This window comes from Crinia signifera, chromosome 11 (genome assembly GCF_055691185.1).
Source record: "Crinia signifera chromosome 11, ASM5569118v1, whole genome shotgun sequence".
Taxonomy (NCBI): domain Eukaryota; kingdom Metazoa; phylum Chordata; class Amphibia; order Anura; family Myobatrachidae; genus Crinia; species Crinia signifera.
This window is the reverse complement of record NC_139227.1, coordinates 90701548-90725861: the sequence shown is the minus strand read 5'-3', so window position 1 is coordinate 90725861 and position 24314 is coordinate 90701548. Positions and strand designations below refer to the sequence as shown.

Below are 24314 nucleotides of genomic sequence, written 5' to 3'. Positions count from 1 at the left end.
TATATGTCTAAATGGGTGTTCTTAACTCGACCATGTGATACCAAATTTTTTCCAGCCGGCTGGGGGTCGTCACACTGAAAGTGCACAATTAGTCTGCCACAAAATGCTCCCATTAGTTGGAAGGGCAGTTTTGTTTGTAAAATATAATCATTTATGTAGCCTTTTCCCACCAATTGGGCTACTTGTCTTGCTCAGTTCTCCTCCTGCACCAGATGAGATGAGGAAACGCCTCTGAATGCAGCAGGAGAAACAGACAATGTCACTGCGTCTCTTCATTCCCACTGCTAGCGCTATATGAATAAGACCTATGGTGACCATACACTTATGCATTCGGATGCAGTACGATATCCCATCACATCTTATGGTGCCTTAAGTGCCCTCTTCTAGCAGCCGATGTCACATGCCATCTGCAATATCTATCGACGTGAAATTCAACCAGTGGACACATGCATCACATGGTAGTGTTCCCACTAGGCTTCTTTCACAGGGTGCTACGCCCTGCCCCTTTACAAGCCGGCGAATTCCGCCCTGCACAGATAAAAGCCACGCTGAGAATTTGCTTTTCCTACCCGGCCGTGGCTGCAGCAAAAGTCTCCACCTGCTGACATTGTGTGTGTGTGCGGCTGCTGAGCGGCAGCAGCGTGTGAACACACCCGCCTGCAATCTCCGTAGCCTGCGCTGAAAGGCGGCTGTGTGTGAACACTCCCCCTGTAGTCTCCATAGCCAGCGTGTGGACACCCCCCCTGCAGTTTCCATAGCCAGCGGTCCATAGCTCTTCCAGAAAAAAAGTTTCCGTCCACCCCCCAATGTGTAATGGGCATCACAGTGTGTGGCATAATGTGTAATGGGCATTACAGTGTATGACGTTACCACAGCCAGTTTAGTATTTAATTTTGTTCTGCCAGAATAAGATATATATCTACCTCTATATATCCTGCATCATTTTGCACTTTAAAATTAAAATGTGCCTCCCTGAATGAAAAATGTGCCCTCACAATTGAAAAATGTGCCCTCCCCGTGGTCAGCACCCTGCCCTAAAAAATTTCTAGAGTGAACACTAACACAAAATGTGCATACAATCATCCAATTTATCAAACAGATGTGGTTGAAATTGAATGATTGTATGCAATATCTCATAGTGTATAAGCTACATAAGGGAGGCGGGCTAAGTGAGGCACTCACTACCCAATGATGTGGGAGGTGCAGTGATGGGTGGAGCGGTGCAATGCAGGACAGCCAGGAAATTAACTTCATAAGGTAGTGCAGCACTAAAGTGCTATGAACGGGCAAGGTAATCCCAATAATGTGGTGCCCTGCTTACAAGGTCACCAATTAGAATTTGTTGCAGGGTGTCAATGATTCTGGACGGAGCATACGATGGAAAGATCCTGTTATACTGTCGGCCGTGTCATTCACATCTTTCCATCGGGCATTCTGTCTGGAATCAGCATCCGCCTGCAACAAGTACCGATTGGTGACCAGGTGCATAGGTGTGCACAGAGGAACCACACCAGTGGGATCACCTTGCCTGGCCACGGCACTCTGCTAGACAGCTGGTCTTCCCTTGGCGGGCAGACCGCCTGATAATGTAACACTGCATATGATTGCTTGGAAGAACAAAAATAAAAATTGCTTTTCTCCAGAGAGCCTATTATTTCAACAAGACCATATGCAGCGATTAAGTGTGTGTGGTTGAACCTTTGAATTCATACAATTGAATGCTGGGATTATAAAAATGACAATGACATAATGGTGTATGTAGAACAGGCATGTACAACAGTTACATTTTGATCACTATACAGTATTTCTATTTTAGATGCATCAGACAAGTATTAGGGCACTTCCTCCAACAAGGATTAGACCCTGGCCATTTGCCAGAATGGGGAATTATCACTTAATTGTGTGGTCTGCATTAGTGTAACAATGATCTGGTAACAGTTATTGCTTTCACCAGTGTTGGCATGGTATATTTTGGAAACTACTCCTTATAGGATTGCGTGTGAAATTGTAGCACACTCTGTAAATAGGAACAGACATGAAGGTGCGGACATCTTATAAAGTGTAAAGGAGAAAAAGAATGGGCTGAAGCGCTGCCTCTGTGTTATGTGTAGTAATGAGAATTTGTGAGGTCAATGGCGTGAGAGCAGTATATACACCCTGTACCATTGTATCTTATACGGTGCGTATATATGTTTTACATTCAACATTTCCTACGTGCAATTCCCTTTTTCGTGCATGTACACCATTTACGTTTGTGAAGGAATACAAAGAAAAAAGGCTTATACTTTGGAGTTCTAGAACAGAGATTCTGTGTACAACACTGTTCAGCTGAACAGCTACTGGTGCAACAGCCAGGAAAGATATACAGATTGAGCCGATCTCATTTCAGCGGCTCCCGGCGATGCGATCACCAGCCCGTGCCATCCCTGCCCTGTCTGCCAGATTAGGGCGTGTGCACACGAGACGCTGTCAGCAATGAGATGCACTTGTGCGTCCCCACTCAAGCATTTGCCAGCGCTAGAGATATGTCATGCTGACAGGTGGACTGAGAGTGTGTATATATGTAGAAAGTGGTATGACTTCTGCGCCTTCAGTGTTTCAAACAGTTTATATTGTGGCAATCCTTCTTAATTTCTTATATATGCGTTCCAGCAAGTACAGTAAGTGAAAATTCTCATGTAGCAGTATCTCACTTCCTTCACTTTCTTTCCTCTCAGCCAGTCTCATTGGAGCATTTCAGACATGAGGGAAATATCAGGAGGAGTAGGTTATTATGTATTCAAAGTAATAATTATGTGTAAAAAAACATTATAATTGCTTGGGCATATAAAATTAATTGGTGAACAACGCCACCTTGTGGTTATACTGATTTAATGCACATAGTGATCAGTAGCAGCTGTGAAGGATGACGCAGTCACTACTGCCAAAACATGCCAATGCTACAAGAGACAGCCAAAGACGTAGCATCAGATCACTTGTGATATCCACCATCTAAGCAACCCTCATATGGTGGGTAGGATCCTTTCAGCACAGGAACAGTGCCCCCACCATTAGAGTTGTAAGCATATCTATCAGGTCTGCATACTAATCTGACTTAAAACCATGTTCCAATACAATCCGCCAGAATGCTCCAGTTTCATCAACATGTAGTCAAGATCTAGTCAGATCGCCAGTGTTCCAACCAGAAAAAAAAAAATAATTCTTTATCCAGTCAACCATTAACAACAAAAAAAAGTTAATATCACTAAAGTAGTTTCCACACTTGCATGTTTATTTGCCAAACTATAAGACTTATATGAACTTATTTTAATAAACAGACAATTAAACACTTTACATTTTCAAAATAAGCACTTGTTATTATCGCTAATAAATGCATACATTTATTTGCCCCTTTTAAACTTCCCTCCTGGGGTGCCTGTTTTTGCCTTCTTCTTGGCTGATCCTTTAACATCGATCTCTTTCCTTTTGCTGGAGCTGACGGATCCGGTCACCTTGAAGAAGTCATCTAGTCTTCCCTGTGTGCTACCATGGCGGTTCTTAGTCAGCTTCTTGGCCCCATTGCGTATACGGTCCTCACTGAACTGTTTTTCTCCACACATGAAGGCCACCAAGCTCTCCTCATCTGGGTCCACCCACTTCAAATCCACATTGTCCACATCAACTACCTCAGGCTCTATAAAGAGTTGGCGGGCTTCCTTGTGCAGCCAGTTTTCTGGCACTGGGTATTTCTTCAGGTCTATATTGTCCATGATCTCTTCAATAGTCTTATGCTGCCTGATCAGTTCTATGGCCCTCTTTGGGCCAATACCCCGAATGGTCCCACAGTAGTCACTTCCCAACAGTATACACAGGTCTATGAACTGCTCCTGTGTGATACCGATATCCTCCAGGGCACGGCTGAGATGGAACTCCTGGATTGGCAACTTCTTAGCCTCGCTGGCAGTGAGATGACGCAGTAACAGAGGGGTGCCGAAAGTCAATGCATCCATATCTTCAGTAGCTGCAGCATAGACCTTTCCAGCTTTCACCAAAGCAGCGCACGTGGCCTCTGCCTCACAGGGTGCATCCACATACGGGATGCCCATTAATGTCAGCAGCTTCTTGCAGTCATCATTGTGCTGCTTTGTGACCTTAACAAGCCTCTTGTTGAATTTCTCAATGTTCTCTACTTCTCCAGCCTCCTGTGCGGCCTCCAGCTGTTTCTCAGCCTCTGCCCTCCTCTCACTGCGCTTGGCCAGCTCGCCTGACTTAAGGTGTGGAGGCTTCCCATCAAACACATACACTGGCTTGATGCCATGCTCCACCATGCGAATTGTACGGTAGAACATTCCCATTAAGTGGCTGGTAGTCTCACCCTCTTCATTTGTAAGCATGTTGCCATCCTGTCGTACAGCTATAAGGAACTGGTAAATGCACATAGAAGCATCCACGGCTACTTTACGCCCAAAATAACTCTTTATGTCATTGTCTTTTATAGCTCCAGGAGCCACGTCGGCAATCAGTTTGGCCAGACCTTGAATTCCCATTGCACGATGGTAAAGGACGATATAAGCTAAGGCAAATCTATATACAACCAACCTGGGAAAAGGAGTGACAATTAGTTACTGTGTATCTAAATATATGTAATGTACATATATATTATATTTAGACATTTAGTGATGGCACGATTCAGGAGATGTCACAAAATAGACCGTAAAAAAAAAAGTATGAGGAGATGCATGCTTTAGTGACACAAATCTGTCAAGACAAAATGTGTGTGATTCTGTATATTGTGTTGGAAATACCTCTAGCTCTCAGAGAAAACAGCAGTTTTCAGGGAATCTCTCTCATATATTTAATAATAAATAGGACCTAATTTCAAAACACTGATCCAATCTTACGGACACCTGATAGGTATGCCCTTAAGGTGGCCATACACTAGACCAGTGATGGCTAACCTCGACACTCCAGCTGTTATTGAACTACACATCCTAGGATGCCCTGCTACAGTTTTACTATTTGGCCATGCTAAAACTGATGCAGGGCATGCTGCGATGTGTAGTTCAACAACAGCTGGCGTGTCAAGGTTAGCCATCACTGCACTAGACCGAGTTATCGAACGCAATACCCCGACAACTGACCTGGCGGGTAGATCTCATGGGATGCAGTCAAAATCCCGAATGGGTCATAATACCGACAAGGATAGAATCCCGACAAGGACTAAATCCCGACATTTAAAATACAGACAAGGACAAAATTCCGACATTTAAAATCCAGACAAGGACAAAATTCAGACATATAGAATGTACAGGTGAAACTGTCAACTTGACTTTGGGTCGACATGGGTTTTTTCACTGTTTTTTGACCCGACATCTGCCAACAGGCGGTATTTCATGCCCTACATCCACTAGGGCACGGGTGTCAAACACAAGGCCCGTGGGCCAAATCCGGCCCGCCAGACCTCATCATGTGGCCCGCGCGAGGAGATAGCATGCAGGGGCAGTGTGTCTAAAGCACATATGTATGCGGCTATAGAAACATGGCCGCCGGCCTCCACGGCTACGTGGAGGAGGGCCCGGCCGCCTGTTCCCTCTGATGCCCGGCAGTGACAGACACTGGGTGGGGACGTCATGACGATGACGCCGCCCGCCCATGCGTCTGTAGAGAAGTGGGAGCAGGCAGGGAAGCTGGACCGGGAGTTGGGGACAGTGTGGCCGCAGCAAGCAGTGAAGAAAAGCTGGAAGCCGCAGCAGCTTCAGGATGGACGGAGAAACAGTAAGTGAGGATGAGGATCACACTCACAATAAAAAAAATTATATATCTGCTGTTTCCTGAGGTGTCCCTGTGTATAATAATAATAATAATGCCATGACACCACAGGCTGCTCCTCCTGTATAATCATTTATGCGTCATGGCATTACTTTTATTATATTATACAGGGGGAGCAGTCTGTGGTGTCATGGCATTATTATTATACAGGGGGAGCAGCCTGTGGTGTCATGGCATTCATTTTATATTATACAGGGGGAGCAGCCTGTGGTGTCATGGCATTATAATTATACAGGGGGACCTACAGATACAACCGGCCCTTTGAGGGTGACCAAACTGCTGATGCGGCCCCCGAGGAATTTGAGTTTGACACCATTGCACTAGGGCATGGTGGGAGAATAAAATAGTGCCCAAAGCATTGCGAGCGAAGCGAGGGGCTGCGGTTCACCTCCAACTGTCGACATTCGGGTAAAAAAAAAGTGAAAAAACCCATGTCGACCTCGCGACCTGTCGACCCAAAGTCACGTTGACCGTTTCACCTGCACATTCTATATGTCGGTATTTTTACCATGTCTGGATTTTAAATGTCGGGATTTTGTCCTTGTCGGGATTATGACCCATTCGGGATTTCATACCAAATCCGATACATCATATGCAATCCCATTAACTGCGATAAGTTCGAAGTGGCCATTGATGGCTCAAACATTTATGTAAAATAGTTTTGCCACTGATGGGGTATAACCAGTTGTTTCCCTCCATCGTTGGCACAGCTTACATCTGGGGTAGCCAACTCCAGTCCTCGAGAGCTACCAACAGTTAATGTTTTCCAGATCTCCTCACAGAATCACAAGTGAAGTATTTAGCTCCACCTGTGGATCTTTTAAAATGTGCTAGTGAGTAATGAGTGCACCTGTGCAGCAGCTAGGTTGTCTGGAAAATGTGAACTGTTGGTAGCTCTCGAAGACTGGAGTTGGCTACCACTGGCCTCCTTAACCCCTTCATGACAGAGCCAGTTTTTGCCTTCCTGACAGAGCCCTTTTTTTCAAATCTGGCATGTATCACTTAAGTGGGGATAACTTTTTTTTGCTTTTACTTATCCCAGTGATTTTGAGATTGTTTTCTCGTGACACATTGTACTTCAAGTTAGTGGTAAATTTTCGTCGATACAGTCTGTGTTTTTTTGTGAAAAATACCAAAATGTCGTAAAAAAATGGAAAATTTTGCGATTTGCTAAATGTTAAATTTTCTGCTTGTGAGACAAATAATCTTACCACTCAAAATAGTGAATAACTAACATAGACCATATGTCTACTTTATGTTGCCATCATTATTTCAACCTCATTTTCATTTTTTTGGACACTAGGAGGCTTCAAATATGAATAGCAAATTCTCAAATTTTCAAGAAAATTTCAAACTCTGATTTTTTTAGGGACCAGGTCAGTTATGATGTGACTTTGAGTGACTTGTATGTGAGACACCCCCATAAATGATGCCATTTCAAAAACTGCACCCCTCACAGTATTCAAAACAGCATTTTGGAAGTTTGTTAACCCTTTAGGTGTTTCACAGGAATTAAAAGAAAGTGTAGGTGAAATTTCCAAATTTCATTTTTTTTGCAGATTTGCAATTTTAATACATTTTTCTAAGGAACACAGTAGATTTTACTAGAGAAATGTGACTAAAAATTGATTCCCCCAATTCTTTGGTTTTCATAAATATCCTATATGTGGCCCTAGTGTGCACGGTGACCAAACCACAGGCTTCATAATAGAAGGAGCACCTACTTGATTTTGGAGCCTCCTTTTTATGAGATTATTTTTTAGGCACCATGTAGGTTTCTAGGCACCATAAGATGCTAAAAGTTAGGTACCCCCCCACAAGTGACCCCATTTTGCAAACTACACCCTTCAGGGAATTCATCTAGGGGTATAGTGTACATTTCAAACCCCCAGGGGTTTCACCAATTGTGGTACAACTGGGCAGTGAAAATGAAAAAAAATAATTTTTCATTTTCACAGCTCAGTTGTATCAAAATTGGTGAAACCCCGGGGGGTTTGAAATGTACTCTATACCCCTAGATGAATTCCCTGAGGGGTGTAGTTTGCAAAATGGGGTCACTTGTGGGGGGGTTCCACTGTATGGGTGTTTCGGGGGTCATTCAACCAGAATCTGTGCTGTAAAATCTAAAAATCACTCCTTCCCTTCTGAGTCCTGCCATGCACCCAACTGGTATTTTTTGGTCACATGTGAGGCATTGCCGTACCCGGGAGAAATTGGGGCACAGATTTTGGGGTGCTTTGTCTCCTTCATTCCTTGTGAAAATGAAAAATTTTGAGCCAGATCTGCATTTTTGTGTAAAAAAATGTAATTTTTTACACAAAAATGCAGTTCTGGCTCAAAATTTTTAATTTTCACAAGGAATGAAGGAGACAAAGCACCCCAAAATCTGTGCCCCAATTTCTCCCGGGTACGGCAATGCCTCACATGTGACCAAAAAATACCAGTTGGGTGCATGGCAGGACTCAGAAGGGAAGGAGTGATTTTTGGTGGTGGAATGAATGGCGGGTGCTATGTCGCATTAGCAAGACCCCCGAAGCACCAATACAGTGGAACCCCCCCACAAGTGACCCCATTTTGGTCACCAGCTTTGGGAGGGGGGCTGGCGCTGCGGCTGGCGGGGGGGTGGGAGGGGTGCTGGCGCTGCGGCAGCCGGGTGGGTGGGAGGGAGGGGGGCTGCCGGGTGGGAGGGGGGGGGGGGCTGGCGATCGTTGGTGATCGGTGCGGTATACGCACACACACACACACATATATATATATATATATATATATATATATGTGTGTATATATATATATATATATACATATATATACATATATATACACACACATATATATATATATATATATATGTGTGTGTATATATATATATATATACACACATTTGCACATTTTTTAATTTTAATTTATTTTTAACTTTTCCAGCAGCAGCATGATGCTGCTGCTGCTGCTGCGGGGGGGAGGGGGGAGGAGGGGAGCGCAGCGTGCGCTCCGGACGTAGCGGTGGAGCCGCTGGAGCTGCTGCCGGGTGAGTGCCCGGCGGGTGGGAGGGGGGTGCTGCCGCTCGGTGGTGATCGGTGCTGCACCGATCACCACCGTTTTCTGTGTTACCGAGCGGCTTAGCCGCCGGTAACACAGGAAACGCTGTGATTGACTGTTCAGATTTGAACAGCCAATCACAGCGATCGCCGACCGGGGGGGGCACCCCTGCCCCCCCTGGGCGACGAGGGGGGATGTCTGCTGTCAGGGACAGCAGACATCACCTAACTGTCACTGCGTCTCTAGACGCAGTGACAGTTAGAAGTCATGACGTATATATACGTCAACGGTCGGGAAGTACTTCCCGACCATGACGTATATATACGTCAAATGTCGTGAAGGGGTTAAATTAATAGTTTTGTGGACCAGGATACAGAGCATAGCTCCTCCCCCAACCCCTGATTGTCTCACAGGCCAATCAAAGAAACGCGATAACCATCAACAGGTAAAACCATTGATGGTCATCCATTGCATAATATACAACCATTATTGCCATCAATGGACTTTCCTACTACGAGACATTACATATCCTTAATGCAGCGTAAAAATCTGCAGATCCAATACGGTAGGACACTTTTCACACAATTTATCAGACCAATGAGTTGAAATTGTGCAAAAAGGCCCCAAATAGCACTAGTGTATGGGGCCTTTAGTTATGTGTACTAGTGATGCACAAGCACTGCATGCTGGTTATGGGGACACTATCTCTCTGCAAAACAAATACCCTTAACTATGGATTTACATTCTTTAATATGTCAGAAAAGAGGTTTAACGTGTTTATACCATAAGGCACATACTGTATACAGTGGGGGATTAACTAACGCCGCTAACCGTCAGGGCCACCAGCAGCATCTGTTACTAGTGACAGGGCGCAGCAGCGACGTGTGTACGGTGCCGGCAAGACAGGGGAGCACGGTTCATCCTCGCACAGACCACCGGCGTCTCACACTCACCTCTGTCCCAGAGATTTCGCGGGCTCGTACAACCGTGACGTCACATACTTTCCCGCCGCTCTGTCTTGTCGCTCATTTGGACGCGACTGCTGCTCTGATTGGCTAACCTGTGGTGTTGCGTTTTCTGGTTGGTTGAGGTTTACGTTTGCGCACTGTGATTGGCTAACGGGCGACGTTACGCGTGATTGGTTGAAATGTCATGCTGATGTGGATTCCGGAATGGGCGCCATGATGCGGTTGGCAACGGGAGTGACAGGTGCCGTGCTATGATTGGCCGCTCGCTGTCTCGGCTTCGGGGATTGGCTTCTTGAGCACGACTTTTCGTTCGTTCCTTCCGTTCCCATCTTTCCTTCTCAGCCGTATTACCTGCAGTGGGAGACGTGGCGTAACCGGGACCCGTCAGAACCGTAGACATGGTGAGGAGGGTATCAGGTTGTAGTGGTCATCAGCCGTGCATGTGTGTATCTGGCCATTGCTGCTTTAACATCGCATGCGCTCCGGTGCCTGGGAATACAGTTTCTGGTACAATCCTTCCTGCCTCTGTTTGACTGACTGCTGGGACTTGTAGTCCCCCCTATACCTGCAGAAGCCAGGCCTAGAGCTTGCAGTATCAGCTGCCCATCGTTTTACAATTACCGTTGTCCCTATTTTTCCATGTCGACCTATCTACGTTAGTACTGAGGAGACCCATTAACCCTTTGAGTGCCAACGTTGCTGTGAGAGATGTGCGAAATATCCGCTAAAAATCCCAGGGCCATAGTTGAGGAATACGAATCACTGTAGTTATTGCTGGCAAATGATCGAAAGTCAATTAATTGAAGCTTAGTTTCCTTTTGTGCCCACAAAAATAAAAACAGTCGCTGTGAGCGACACTGACATTTTTAGGGGATATTTTGCACCTCTCACAGCAACGTTGGCACGCAAAGGTTTAAAGGAAAACCAAGTTCCATTTTGCCAGATTTGGGTTGGGGGAGTCCCTTGGGATGACTGCTGAGTCCTGTTATTGTATCTGGGGTAAACAAGCCCTGCCTGGTTCACAGCAGCTGAGTGTCCCTGTTGATGACTGTATGCTGAGACCTGTAATTGCCTGGGTATGGTATAACTCTCTGACCGTCGGGATTCCAATGGTTGTTTCTCCGACATTGGAATCCCGACTATCAGGAGCTTGACAGGGGTGAGTGCATTCAAGCCCCTTGTGGGCTCGCTGTACTAGCATCCTGCTATTCTCCCTCCTATGGGGATCGTAGACCCCCGCAAGGGAAAATAGCCCATAAAAGCCGGGCTCCTGCCAGTCATTGTCAGAGAAACGACTGTCGTTGAGTCATCAATTGCATCTGGGGAATATAAGCCCTGACTGGTCCCCAGCAGCAGAGTGTTTCTGGTGGTGACCATATGCTGGACCTGTAATTGCACCTGGGGTATAGGAGCTCTGCCTGGTCCCAACTAGCCAAAGCAGTAAGTGCTAACACACTATTTGTGCAAGCGCAACAGTGTTCTCTGATAATGTCCAAATATAAATCATAACACGCTATCGGGTTGTTTGCAATCAGCCACATTTCTAAAGTGCTCTTAAGGCCCATACACACTGGATGACTGAGCTGAAAGCAACTCAGTTTTGTCTTTTGAGCTGCTTTCACCTCAAAAGCCACACAGTGTGTACAAGGCAGCTGTAAGCAATGATGTGCACTCCCGCTTCACCGCTGGCCCCGCTGCTCATCTGCTGGGATTACTAGCAGATGAGGGATGGGGTGGACAGCTTTCCATCGCATCCTGTTATGGAAAGCTATTCAACCCTGGGAAAAATCCCTAAAACAGGCAACATTCGCTCAGTGTGTATTGAACGATTTTCAGGCTTTTTTTTTCCCATTATTGGTCAGCATAGATGCTGGGCAAAATTGCCTAGTGTGTATGCACCTTAACAGTAGCATTTGTTGGAATTATGGTTATCTTTTAATGCAGGTCTATGTAGTATTGCTTTTAGAAAGTAAGAAAACAAGGATATGTGGTTAGTGTGTAAAGTTGCCGATACGCTAGTGTAATTTGGGTTCTTCTCCGATTCCTACGGATTGGGTCGAGAAATCGTATGAAAAGTGTAAAAATCGCATGTGTTTCAGGTCGGATTCCGAAGTGGAGTGTGCTGCTCTTTAATACCCCTTTTACACTGCTGCAAAACCCGGGTCAGCGGCGGTGTAAATGGGTCATGCCGTGTCTCTTTACACGGGACTTCTGCCTAGGTCCTGATCTGGATAGAACATGGCTAGGACCTGGGTAGAGGGCGGTGTAAATGAATACGCTGGGTCATCCGACCCAGCTCCCGTTTACAAGAACGGGAGACGTCCAACCTGCGGGCCGCAGCGTCTGCAGGTTGGACGAGGAGGGCAAACACACAGCCTCCACTGCTGCAACTTATACATGTTGGCAATAGTTTGCTTAAAAGCTGAGTAGAATTGGGATTTTGCTACATGTATATCACACATGCCTGTAATAATAAGGATCCCTAGTAGCGCCCTAACTTTTTTAAATGATTCAGTAAGACATCTCTTAAACTGTAGTAAGCGAATAAGGCCAAGGTATTGCAGAGTTGTATGTACTCTGTTAAAAGCTACTCAAATGCAGATGGAGTGTCTAATGTGAAACTGGATCAGAGGCAGTTGACAAAGTCATTAAGGAAATCTTTGAGTAAACCAGTAGGAAAGCTAATGATAATTTTTAGTCAGTTGGTAGCAACACCGTGATTGGCACAGCTATTATGATCAGTATAGCCTATCCAAGTCTGTCGAGTTATGGACTGCTATAGTTATGTTCTGCTTTGCATTGTCCAGATGTTCTGCCATTTGTGTATGCAATTATGGGGCTGTCACAATTTGTTCAGGCCACAAGGTGGCCACACATGGTACGGTTATTGCATGTGTTTTGAACTTTTTTGTTCAAAACGCATCACATGTAGATTACATCGCACCAGAAAACAATCTGCTTCTGCTGATTAAAATGATATGCAACATGCCTATTTTCTGCGTGCGACTGCGGCTGTATGTGTATACTAAATGCTACGTTAGTTTTTTTCATACCATGCAGATACAGCCACAGAGGAATATAGGTATGCCACATATCGTTTTTATCAGCAGAATCTGCTTGTGCGCCCTATTCACACCCATTTGCAAATAAGACCTTTTTTTTAATGAAAGTCACACGCAAAGACTCTTGGCTTTACCGAGTCACATTGCACTCATGTCTTATGCGTAACATGACATGTAGTGCACAGAGGATAGATGTATGTGGACACATCTGTAAATTGTACTGTATTCTACAAGTGCTGCTTGTTCCTAATCTCATTCCTGGCTACACCCTTCTTTATCTGCAGGAGCTGGAAGCAATGAGCCGATATACAAGCCCGGTGAATCCGGCAGTGTTCCCGCACCTCACAGTCGTGCTCCTGGCAATCGGCATGTTTTTCACAGCCTGGTTTTTTGTGTATCCTTTCATTGAAAAATCTGATTTTCTGACTATATTGGTGATCCTTAATTTCTGTTGTATAACAGGGAAGTGGCTGGTCCATGGGAAATTAGTGTGGGTAAGCTCACGGACATTATCTAGGTAGACAGTCAATGGTTCGACGCTAAAAGGTCTACATGCACCAGGTCGACACGTAAAAAGGTCGGTCATGGATTTTTCAGGGTTGGTTTTGTCAGTGTTGAATCCTGAGCACGTGCACCCCCAAGTAGATTAGCATGTACCCTTGTGTGGCTTGCCATTCCCCCGGTTCAGGTGCATCACTCTGCTGCCAAAGCCCTTGGCATACTACCTTTCCCAGTCACCCCCACAGGGATGGTAAAGCATGGAAAACTTAAATATAGAGATGGTAAAAAATTGGATTAAAAACAAAACACTTACCTAAACACTTTCTGTGAGCCATAATTCACAAGCAGGCGTAATATCTTTATGCATTCCCACAATCTCTTTCTTTCTTGCTACACCTCACTTAACCACTTTGTTGGTATGGCCGCAGTTTTCCGGGTTGAGCTGCACTGCAGGAGCAGGCTCTCTCAGGAAATTTTGCCAGTGTGCACCAGTGATGCCTCCAACTGTGCAACACCTCTAAGGGAACACACAACTCGACTGCCGGATTCCTGGGGCTGCCCCCGCCTACACCAGGCCCTGCACAGGGAGGTCCGGGGATGCTCGGCACCTAAACACACCAATGGCCCAGGCACCTAAACACCAGAACACGCTTGAGCCCCCTACCCCCGAGCGGCTCTGAACTTAGCTGAGTGCCGAGCAGACGGAAACGTCTGAAACCAAAAGCAGGGGCTGCTGGATCTTGAGTAGTGAATATTTTTGGGGCAGGACAAACCTGCCCTGGTAGTTTGTCTTGCCCCAGGCAAACCCACAACTCATGGGGTTAAGCCCCATACACACTAGAGGATATTGTGAACAACATCGCTCAGAAAGAGCCTTCTGAACGATATTGTTCACAGTATTGTCAAGTGTGCACCCTCAATATCCTTAACGATAATTGCGGTCTCAGGAACATAGCGACATGCATGTCCCGTTGACGCCAATTTCATTCAGTGTGTACGCACAATATCGTCCACCAGCGGCCGATGTGGTTAACCATATCGACCGCGGCCAGGACAGTTGATGTGTAATGGGGCTTAAAAAATTGTCTTCTAATGTAGGCCAGAACATATGCAGTTTATCTGCAGAATTTCAGGTTTTATTATTTGGAAATTTGCATAAACCGCAAATGTTTGTTACCAATTATCAAGCACATAACTGTTTAAATAGGTGTTTAGGCCGCTTGCTGCCATTGTACTTCGCTATGTAGTTTAATGCCACAAATAGTGTAGATTGGCTTAAGCCTCAAACTAATTAGGTGTGACGCTTGTGTTTGTTTTCTCATTGTCTGCAGAACTGCTGGGAATAGTATACGGCATGGTTGGGGATTCCTTGCTATAGCAGCCGTGGTAGAACTGCCCAGCATTAATTAGCCAATCAGCCCTTTTCACTCTCTTTGGTTTTTCCTTAATGTTCGGATATAGCTATGAGGTGACGTCCACAAAATACACAAGGGATGTGTACAAGGAGCTGCTTATTTCACTGGTAGCATCGCTCTTCATGGGATTTGGCGTCTTGTTTCTCCTATTGTGGGTCGGGATCTATGTGTGACCTCCATGGTAAGTAAATAATGCTTGTATTGTGATGGTTTTCCAGTACTATATTATGTATATCTCAAGGCATTGTATTAATTAGTTATGCTAAGGGTGCACATATACGGAACAATGTGCTCTGTGAATTTTGAACTATATCGAGTTGCATCTAGTTTAGAACGCATGCGATATGCGTTTTGTACTAGATGCGAATGGTTAAAAAAAAAAAAGAGTGGTAAATAAAATGGGGGATCCATGAAAAATAGGGGAACACTAGTCTGATGTTCTGTAGAATATTTCTAATATGATGGTTTGTCTAATGCAGTGGTTCTCAAACTGTGGGTTCTGACCCCAAAGTGGGTCCCGACCTTCTCACCATGGGGTCACGACTCCATGATGCTGACCATCAGTCTGATGACTTTTCTAATCTGTCGGTGATTCAAGGAGTCTGTTGAGTTGTCTGTTATTTTAGACTCCTTCAGTCATGTTGTGCCTCCACAATGCTGCCATGCATGTGCTGTCTGCTGACTACACATGTGTGGCAAACATTCTACAGTAAATTGCTGGGGTTCTGTAACTATTTTTATTGTCTGATGGGGTCCCAGAGCAAAATAGTTTGAGGACCCCTGGTCTAATGTGTCCATGTCTGAACCTTGGTGGGGGAGGTTGCAATTCCAATGCAATTTATGATTTACCAATGTTAATTACTTTTTTTCAGGTCCTGTCGGAGGGTTAGGTGTGTTTGTTTTTTTACTGCCATGTGTTTGGGGACCAGTACAGGCCATGGAATATGGTGTCCACTCAGTTGTTGCACTGTCAGTTCTGTGATGGAGATTTTCGCACTGTGATTTGCTCATCAGTCACAATAAAACACTTTATTACTATACTTTACTATGTGTCGTGTGTCTGCTACCATGTACATTGTTTCTACAGCCAAAAACTCCTGTCAGGGTAGAAATTTATCTAATAAAACACATATATTTTTATTGTACACTTAAGTAATGCTGGCCACACATCAAACTTTCCTACAACCTACCAACTAGTTGCTAGGATGGTAATGTATGGGATAAAAGGACAAGCATAATTGTGCTCACAAACGCAGGAAAATGGATGAAAAACTTCAGTCAAATTCTTTAAATCAAACGGGTTCAACTACAGTACGGTGTCTGAGAGACAGTTTTTGTCCTTTTCCAGATTTTTGGAGCAAATTTCTGAAGTAAATATTACATTTGCTCCTATCCACTACCATATTTTATTCCATCCAAGCAACTAGTTGGATGGTTGGAGGAAAGTTGGTCTGATGTGTGGCCAGCATAAGTGTCGCACCTACATGTAGTTTAACACGACTCCAACATGTCATATGCAAAATTGAACCTTCTTGCTGGATTTATTCCATATTTCAAAAGTACAGCAGGGGGCGATGTCTGACCACAATGTTTTATAATTCTGACCACTAATCACATACAACTCTATGATTACAGTATATAAAATATATATATATATATATATATATATATATATATATATATATATATATATATCTCTCTAGCGCTTTTCACACCGTCGTAAGGGGCTTTGCCGCTTAACCTGTAAACGCCTTTATTGAGTGAAATATGGTTTAAAAACCGTACTGTGTTAAAATGTCAATGACCATAAGACAGGGTGTCATTTGGACTTGATCATACGGCTGTGTTTATTGCATGACTGCAGTCAGGTCCAAACTGGGCATGTGTATGCACCGCAATGCACACGCACGTTGTACCCGCACAAAGCAGATTGCTGCTGGGCGAGGGGTCTGTGCTAAGAAAGCGTTCACACAGTACTTCGCTAGGACTGACAGAAAGAGGGCGGAAGAAGGTGCCAGCTGACCGTTTATCGCATTCACGCACTTTCTCACCCTGCGCTCTATCACACTGACGCAGTCCCTCACCCTAAGGCCTACATTGTAACACACTGAGGAACTAACCCCACGGCCTGCGCTATATCACACTGACGCACTACCTAAGCCTGCACTCTATCACACTGAGGAACTACCTCACCCCACAGCCTGTGCTATATCACACTGATGCACACCCTCACCCTGGGGCCTTTGCTCTATCACCATGACACACTACCTAACCCTCCATCCAGACCCCCCCGCAGGCTAGTTTTGCACCTCCCTGCTATTGATTAGCCCTCGTACCCTGCGGGCCAACACCCCCCCCCCCCCCCCAAATCCTTCCCCCCCCAGTATTACACCAAGCACCCGACATATATGCACTCAGTCTACCTACATTATCTGCAGAGTGCAGGGCAGGCCTGCAATACAGCAGCCTCTAATCTCTCCCTCATGCTGAGAAAGAAGCAGCAGCTACCTGTAGCTCCGCCACTGGATGAATCCTGTGTAGCCCTGCCCCATCGGGTTCCGTGTAGCCCCGCCCACCCGCAGGGCAGCCTGGCTGTTGGCTAGCCATCTCAGGGGGGAGAGCCATAGGTGGGACAGTGACAGAGATGGAGGGATGCCTGTGCTGTGTTGATAGGCTAATAGCCCCACCTGTCACCCTATGACTCCGCCCAGCGTTATACACACAATCAGAGTGACAGATCTGGGCAAATATATAGGAGATAAAAACAAAATGACCACAGAGGACTGGGGCTCAAATACAGGGCAACAGACCTCCAAACCATAGATGCGTGTCGGGCTATATAAGCCCTTTTTTAAGCTGTGGAGGTTAAGCAAACTGATCAGGTATTTATACCTGAAGACATACTAAAATCTGGACTGGATAATACATTAACAACAATGATTAAAAATCCCATTATCATTGATACAATAATAAAAATTATCTAACATGATATTAGCCAGACAATAACTCATTTTATACAAACACCGTTTTAAAACCATATTATACATATATGTGTTGTCCTCTTAGGACACCCACCATTTCTTATCCCGGGTGAGCTTTGGTGTTGACTTTTGGACTCTGATACAGGATTCAGTCTTTTTTATGTATTTTTTAAATATGTTTTATTGTATGGTGTCCTGCATATGAAATAAATTCATTTTGGAAACCTTCATTGGAGTCATCTAGAAATCCCTGGGTGTGGATCACCGTTACCCTTAAAGAAACCTTTTGATGAAAATAGTGTACCTAATGCAGGGAAGCTCCTAACCATTTGGGGTTGACAAGAAACTTGGGAAGTGATAAAGATACCTTTTATGTGCCTATAGGGCAGGGGTGGGGAACCTCAGGCCCGGGGGCCATATGTGGCTCTCGTAGCAGGTCTGAGTGGCCCGCCCACCTGCCCGGCAGCTTTGCCCGGAGTCAAGTACTGGGGAATTGATTGTTGATTAAGAGGAATCTCGTGAGAACTACCGACCTCTTGCAAGATTCCTCTGAACCAACAGCAGCCGGAGACTGTCAGTCCTGTTCAGTGGCAGCCGCTGGAGCGTGGGACGACTGCAGCAGGATTTGTAAGAGAAATTTTTACATATGGCCCCCAAATGATTTCCCCCCCCCCCCCATACAAAAGGTTCCCCACCCCTGCTATAGGGCCTTTTTGAAAGGTCAGTTGTCTTGGTTGGGGAACCAAATTTGGAAAATCCACAGAATTGAGCTCACTACTCCCTTTTTGTGTTCCCTGATGTACCTGTGAGAACCGATTCTTGGGGAAGCATATGAAGATTCTGAGGACATTTACTTAGTAGAATAAGACAGTGCATTTGAACTTACCTATTTCTTTTTGTTATTTAAGAAATGTTTGTTACAGTACATGTAATCATGAAGATGATAAAATATGTAGTAAAAATGTTTACATTCGTGGAGACCATCCAATACATATTCACAAAAAGACTGTAAAATGAGTTTATCATTATCATACCATAATTTATATAATTAGTAATAATTCTATATGAATTAGCTTACATGTAAACAATGGAAATATAAGTGCCGCAAGAGATATTAGTGATATCCCACTTGTTAAATAGTAGGAAGCTGTGGTAAAGCAGAAGAAATGTTTTATTGACAGTTTTGTATTGTGTCCATTGGCATCTGCAATGTCGACCACACATTGCAGGGTGGAGTCAGTCCGTACAATAACAGACATGTAATGTTAGGAAGATGACCTCACGATCTTGTGAACCAGCAATCCAAGACTTTGCAGGTGGTGGTATTCCAAATACCTGTATTGCAATATTATGGTGGCTGAATCAAACAATAGGTAGCAATTTAGGAGTCTGTTCAAATAGCCTCTAGTGTCCAATAGCTAGAAAGTCAGTGCTTTCGTTGTCATATAACAACATTTTTTTTTATTAAAAGTTGTTAGATGACAACGAAACGTGTCCGAAAGCACTGACCGTTATGTTGTATTTTACTTATTGCTACTTCGTGTAAATTTAACACCTGAGAGGATAGATATTCTGAAAAATAAATATATTTTTATTGTAATACCCAATTGATCCAATTAAATTTTACCAGCACTCCACTATTTTTTTATTTATTGTGATTTACCCTCTTCAGGGAATCGACCCTCCCTTGTGTGAGAAGCTTGCCACACCACCCCAGTGGGCGCCTTTTTTATCTACCGTTTGGTAATAACATTCTCGCTTACACACACATTTATTTGAGGGGTGATTGATAAGTACCTGTATTTGAAGACAGATGATAGCACTGACGTCAAACCTGTACATCATCATTTAGGGGTTTATTCTAGTTCATTCTTTCTGACAAAATCCTTCTTAGATGGACAAAACCATGTGCACTGCAGGGGGGCAGATGTAACATGTGCAGATAGAATTAGATTTGGGTGAGTTATTTTGTTTCTGTGCAGGGAAAATACTGACTGCTTTATTTTACACTGCAATATAGATCTCACTTTGAAGAAAACCCCCACCCAAATCTAATTCTCTCTGCACAAGTTACATCTGCCCCACCCGCAGTGCACATGGTTTTGTCCATCTAAGAAGGATTTTGTCAGAAAGAATGAACTAGAATAACCCCCTTAGTTTTGTATATGTCAAATAACGTCTGCCAGAATTTCAGATAAATGTATTATGTACTTTTGTTTTGGTAGCTGTTGGAAGTGAACAAGTTTGAACTTTTTCTAACTATGGAGAAAGTGCATTACCGATCAGTGATTAGATTCTTGTTTTCGGATGGGAAGACGTGTGAGGAAATCAAAGAGTGTCCAACTGAGGTGACTACGGATGAAATGGTCAACAAAATCCATGATAGCATATTGGCAGATCAGCGAGTGAAGATCAAAGAGATTGTTGAGATCGTAGGCATCTCATTTGAACGTCTGCAGAATATCCTACATGAACATTTGGGCATGACAAAGCTATTGGCAAAACGAGTGCCACATTTGCTCACTGTGGACAACAAGCAGAATCGAATGACAACTGCAAAGCAATGTTTGGACCTGTTTAAGTGCAATCTGAAGGAGTTTCTGCTCCTCTATGTGACTGTTGATGAAACATGGATTGATCACTACATGCCAGCAATGAAGGAACAGTCAAAACCGTGGACTTCGCCCGCCATATGTGCATCAAAGAAGGCAGAGACCGTTCCATCGGTGGAAAAAGGTCATGGTCACAATTTTCTCGCATAATCTTCATTGACTATTTGGGAAAAGGGAAGCACAATCACAGGACTGTATTATGCTGAATTATTGTACACATTCGATGATGCATTGAAGAGAAAACGGCCCCGCATAGTGATGAAAAAAGGTCTGTTCCACCTCGACAATGCGCCATCACACTCGTCCCACGTCGCCACAATGAAATCGATGGAATTGGGCAATAAATTTCTGCCGCATCAGCCATATTCTCCAGATTTGTCCCCTGCAACTTTTTCCTGTTTCCAAACATAAAAAAATGGCTAGGCGGAAAGAGATTTGCATCTAACAAGGAGGTCACCTATTGTTAGATTTGAGTACAATAAAATAGAATATAAAAAAAAAAAGTTTACAGTATATATAGTATTTATTGTACCTTTTTTTTATCGAATCTCTGATATTAAGAACATGTATTATTAAAAAATATATATATTAACTATTTGCTAGTCACTATGTAATTTTTTGCTGCCACAAAGAGCAATTCTACAGAATCTGCAACATACTATTCATTCCTTTATGTACAGAGCACGGTTATAGAGAAACTGCCACATACTGCGCATTCCTTTTTATTACAACATATGACAGGCCGAGCAACTGAAAATATATGGAGCTTTCTATAACATTTCAGGCACTACAAGGGTTAATAAACTCAACCAGTAACAAGCATCACATCAACATAACCGACCACTACTCTCAGGATGTGACAGCAGCACTGTATGTAAACATAAGACAGAACCCAGGCACAGGTGTCTATTCCTGAGAGAGACTAAACAACCCGTGCACCCCGGAGGACCATTGCAGAAACCGCACCAGATTCGGGAGCCGGCACAACAGATGGGAAAGTGGGATATTCCAGCCTCCCCTTCCCAGATAACAACCACAAGATTCACCAGCACTCCCAGGAACCCAGTTTGAGAAAAGGGGCAGAATCAGGAAAGACCACCTCAAGTGAGTATGCATGGTACAAGGAGGATGGGATGCCAGCCTCTTCATGTTAATCCCTCACCAACTATTGGATCGTCATTTATAACAAAGCAGTTGCCGCACAAGACGTTCTATAGTTAGCTTGGTATGCGGTGTCTAGGTTACGATAGGTCGACCATTTTTGGTCAACACACAATAGGACAACTTGAAAACGGTCGACATTGCCACAACTGGTCAACATCTAAATGGTAGACATGGAAAACGGTCAACATGATTTTTTTTAAATTAAACTGACTTGTTGATATTTCACCAGCCCAGTAGCCATACTGTATAGGGAGAATAGAATAGTGTGCCGAATGCAGGAACGCGGTACACTTATGGTGTCCATACAGAGATGGTTTTCTTACATTTTTTTTGCACATTCCCATTTAGATTTGATTTAAAATCATTATTTTCTAATTTCCTTTGAATTTCTGCAGTACAGTAATAAAAACCTTTCTTAGTTCATTAAACCAAGATTGATATTCTTCTATTTTATTCTTCGGTTCACGTGCATTGCTGATTAGTTTGGTATATTAAATTCTTGATCCGTGTGCCCTTGGAATTTAAGTTTTTCATCTTTAAAATAGGATCGGACTGTATTTTCTGAGAATTTTATACATTTTTGTTATTTCACTACTGTATTTTGTGATGCAAGTTACACGTGAGCAGTAATATATTGTCCATATTGGTTCATTTAAAAAAAATTTTTCCTACCAGATCCATTGTGTTGCCTTTTTCTAAAATTCTTTTCTTCCAGTTCATTTGCCTGTTAAATAAAATCATTGTATGATATACAATGAGGTTTTAGGAACCCCCCCCCCACTATACATGCCACCCCGAGCGGCGGTGGAACGCTTCCTCCGACCTTTTCATACCCCCACTATCCACGTCGGCGTGGAGTCGACTTTATATAGTGTGGCGAGCGCAGCGAGGGGACATGGATTACTTTACATGTATTCGGGGTCGGTGGCTTGCTGCGCTCGCCACACTATATACTATCAACTCCACGCCGGTGTGGATAGTGGGGGTATGAAAAGGTTGGAGGACGCGTTCCGCTGCGCTCGCCACGTTTCGGGGTGGCGTGGATAGTGTAGGGGTGCCTTAAACCTCATTGTATGTCATACAATGATAGTATTGTATAGCTAATGTAATAGCATCGCACACCCTATAAAATCGCATGCGATTTTGCGGGAGGTGCGATGCGATCCCCTGGGGCCAAGAGAGCAGTGAGTAAATCACATAGGAAAATCGCCTCGCACGGCCCTTAAAATGGGCCATGCAATGCGATGCGATTTTCCTACGCAGAATAGCCCACTAGGCAAATTGCTTAGTGGGCTCCCGGCTGCTACATAAGTACTGTATTCATTTATACTAAAAGAACAGTTGGTGTGAGCGATGCTGGGATTTTTAATGGATATTTTGAGGATCGCTCACAGCAGCGTTGGAACTCAATGTCTACTTTTCACCTGTCAACTATTTGGTTTTGAACTGTTGACCTAATTGTTATGAACTTATACATTGGAACAGTGTTGTAGAACGAAGAAGGGTCTCGACGGCGCTGAACAAGTATGTCCCTCAGAATGTGTGTTGCTCGTGATGTAGGGCAAAGAATAAAAATATATGAAAAAACGTGTTAGATTTTTCAAAAAGACGGGATGTGTAAATAAACCACTTGGTAGAGGATTTCGTACCCAGACTCACAAGGTAAGGGTGTGGTAGAAGTGTATAAAGGTATCTTTAAGGGGGTCCACCCGTGCAGATAGATAATAATAGGAGTACCAAAATAATGGAACAGTGTCCAAGATGGCGTACCGTACTCACTGTATATACATGAGCTTGACGTGTATAAAGGTATCTTTTGGTCACACACAATACAAAAAATATTTTAGAGATTGCAGATGCCTACCGTACTCACTATGTGGGTAGGTGGGATACACATATAAAGGTTTCTTTTTAGATGCAGCCGGGTCACTCAGATCTTTATAAGCCCCATCCCAGGGGTATATGATATATAAAAGGAAAGGAGGGCCGGTCTCAATAAACGAATTTATTGTAGGTACATCTGATATGTGGCCAATTGGCCAATAGCCACAAACAGAAAGTCCAAAGCAATAAAAACAAAGCAATAAAAAACAAAGCTGAAAGGTAAAAACTCACTTCTCTGCCAACATGTTTCGGCTGTCACAGCAGCCTTTTTCAAGGTAGAGAGTGAGTGATTTAGACATAAAGTCTTAAAAACGAGTGAACTAACATATATAAATATAGTCCTGTAATGCCGCTGTAATAGTGAACAGGCTGGGAAGAAGTTACATAAAACGTATGGTAGTAGATAGACTATAAACCATACGTTTCCCCGCTGTGGAACTTCTTCCCAGCCTGTTCACTATTACAGCGGCATTACAGGACTATATTTATATATGTTAGTTCACTCGTTTTTAAGACTTTATGTCTAAATGACAATAACCCGGAAGTGCTTTCTCCATCCCCTATTTAAATCACTGCCTGTTCACTCACTCTCTACCTTGAAAAAGGCTGCTGTGACAGCCGAAACATGTTGGCAGAGAAGTGAGTTTTTACCTTTCAGCTTTGTTTTTTATTGCTTTGTTTTTATTGCTTTGGACTTTCTGTTTGTGGCTATTGGCCACATATCAGATGTACCTACAATAAATTCGTTTATTGAGACCAGCCCTCCTTTCCTTTTATATATCATATACCCCTGGGATGGGGCTTATAAAGATCTGAGTGACCCGGCTGCATCTAAAAAGAAACCTTTATATGTGTATCCCACCTACCCACATAGTGAGTACGG

The 24314-nt window shown here is 43.8% G+C and overlaps 2 protein-coding genes across 3 annotated transcripts; one reads left to right on the top strand and one right to left on the bottom strand.

The window, feature by feature from the left end:
• Positions 1–3250: 3250 nt before the first annotated feature.
• On the bottom strand, positions 3251–9950 carry FEN1 (flap structure-specific endonuclease 1). Of its 2 annotated transcripts, none has more exons than XM_083165714.1 (2): positions 9798–9950; positions 3251–4578 (listed from the first exon to the last, which is right to left on the bottom strand). In XM_083165714.1, exon 2 carries the CDS (start codon positions 4524–4526, stop codon positions 3381–3383), a length of 1146 nt encoding a protein of 381 aa, XP_083021840.1. In that variant the 5' UTR covers positions 4527–4578; positions 9798–9950; the 3' UTR covers positions 3251–3380. The 2 variants fall into 2 exon arrangements, with proteins under 2 accessions (XP_083021840.1, XP_083021841.1); XM_083165715.1 differs by lacking the exon at positions 9798–9950 and adding an exon at positions 9676–9783.
• Positions 9951–10055: 105 nt separating this feature from the next.
• On the top strand, positions 10056–15830 carry TMEM258 (transmembrane protein 258). The gene is made up of 4 exons (XM_083165716.1): positions 10056–10213; positions 13159–13268; positions 14837–14971; positions 15663–15830. Exons 1-3 carry the CDS (start codon positions 10211–10213, stop codon positions 14961–14963), a joined length of 240 nt encoding a protein of 79 aa, XP_083021842.1. The 5' UTR covers positions 10056–10210; the 3' UTR covers positions 14964–14971; positions 15663–15830.
• Positions 15831–24314: the final 8484 nt, after the last annotated feature.

What these genes read in the sequence shown, in the direction of transcription:
- FEN1 (XM_083165714.1), bottom strand. Translation starts at nt 4,526, where the DNA reads ATGGGAATTCAAGGTCTGGCCAAACTGATTGCCGACGTGGCTCCTGGA.
- TMEM258 (XM_083165716.1), top strand. An exon ending in TTCACAGCCTGGTTTTTTGT is followed by an intron (nt 13,269 to 14,836) that starts GTATCCTTTCAT and finishes GTTCGGATATAG; the next exon opens with CTATGAGGTGACGTCCACAA.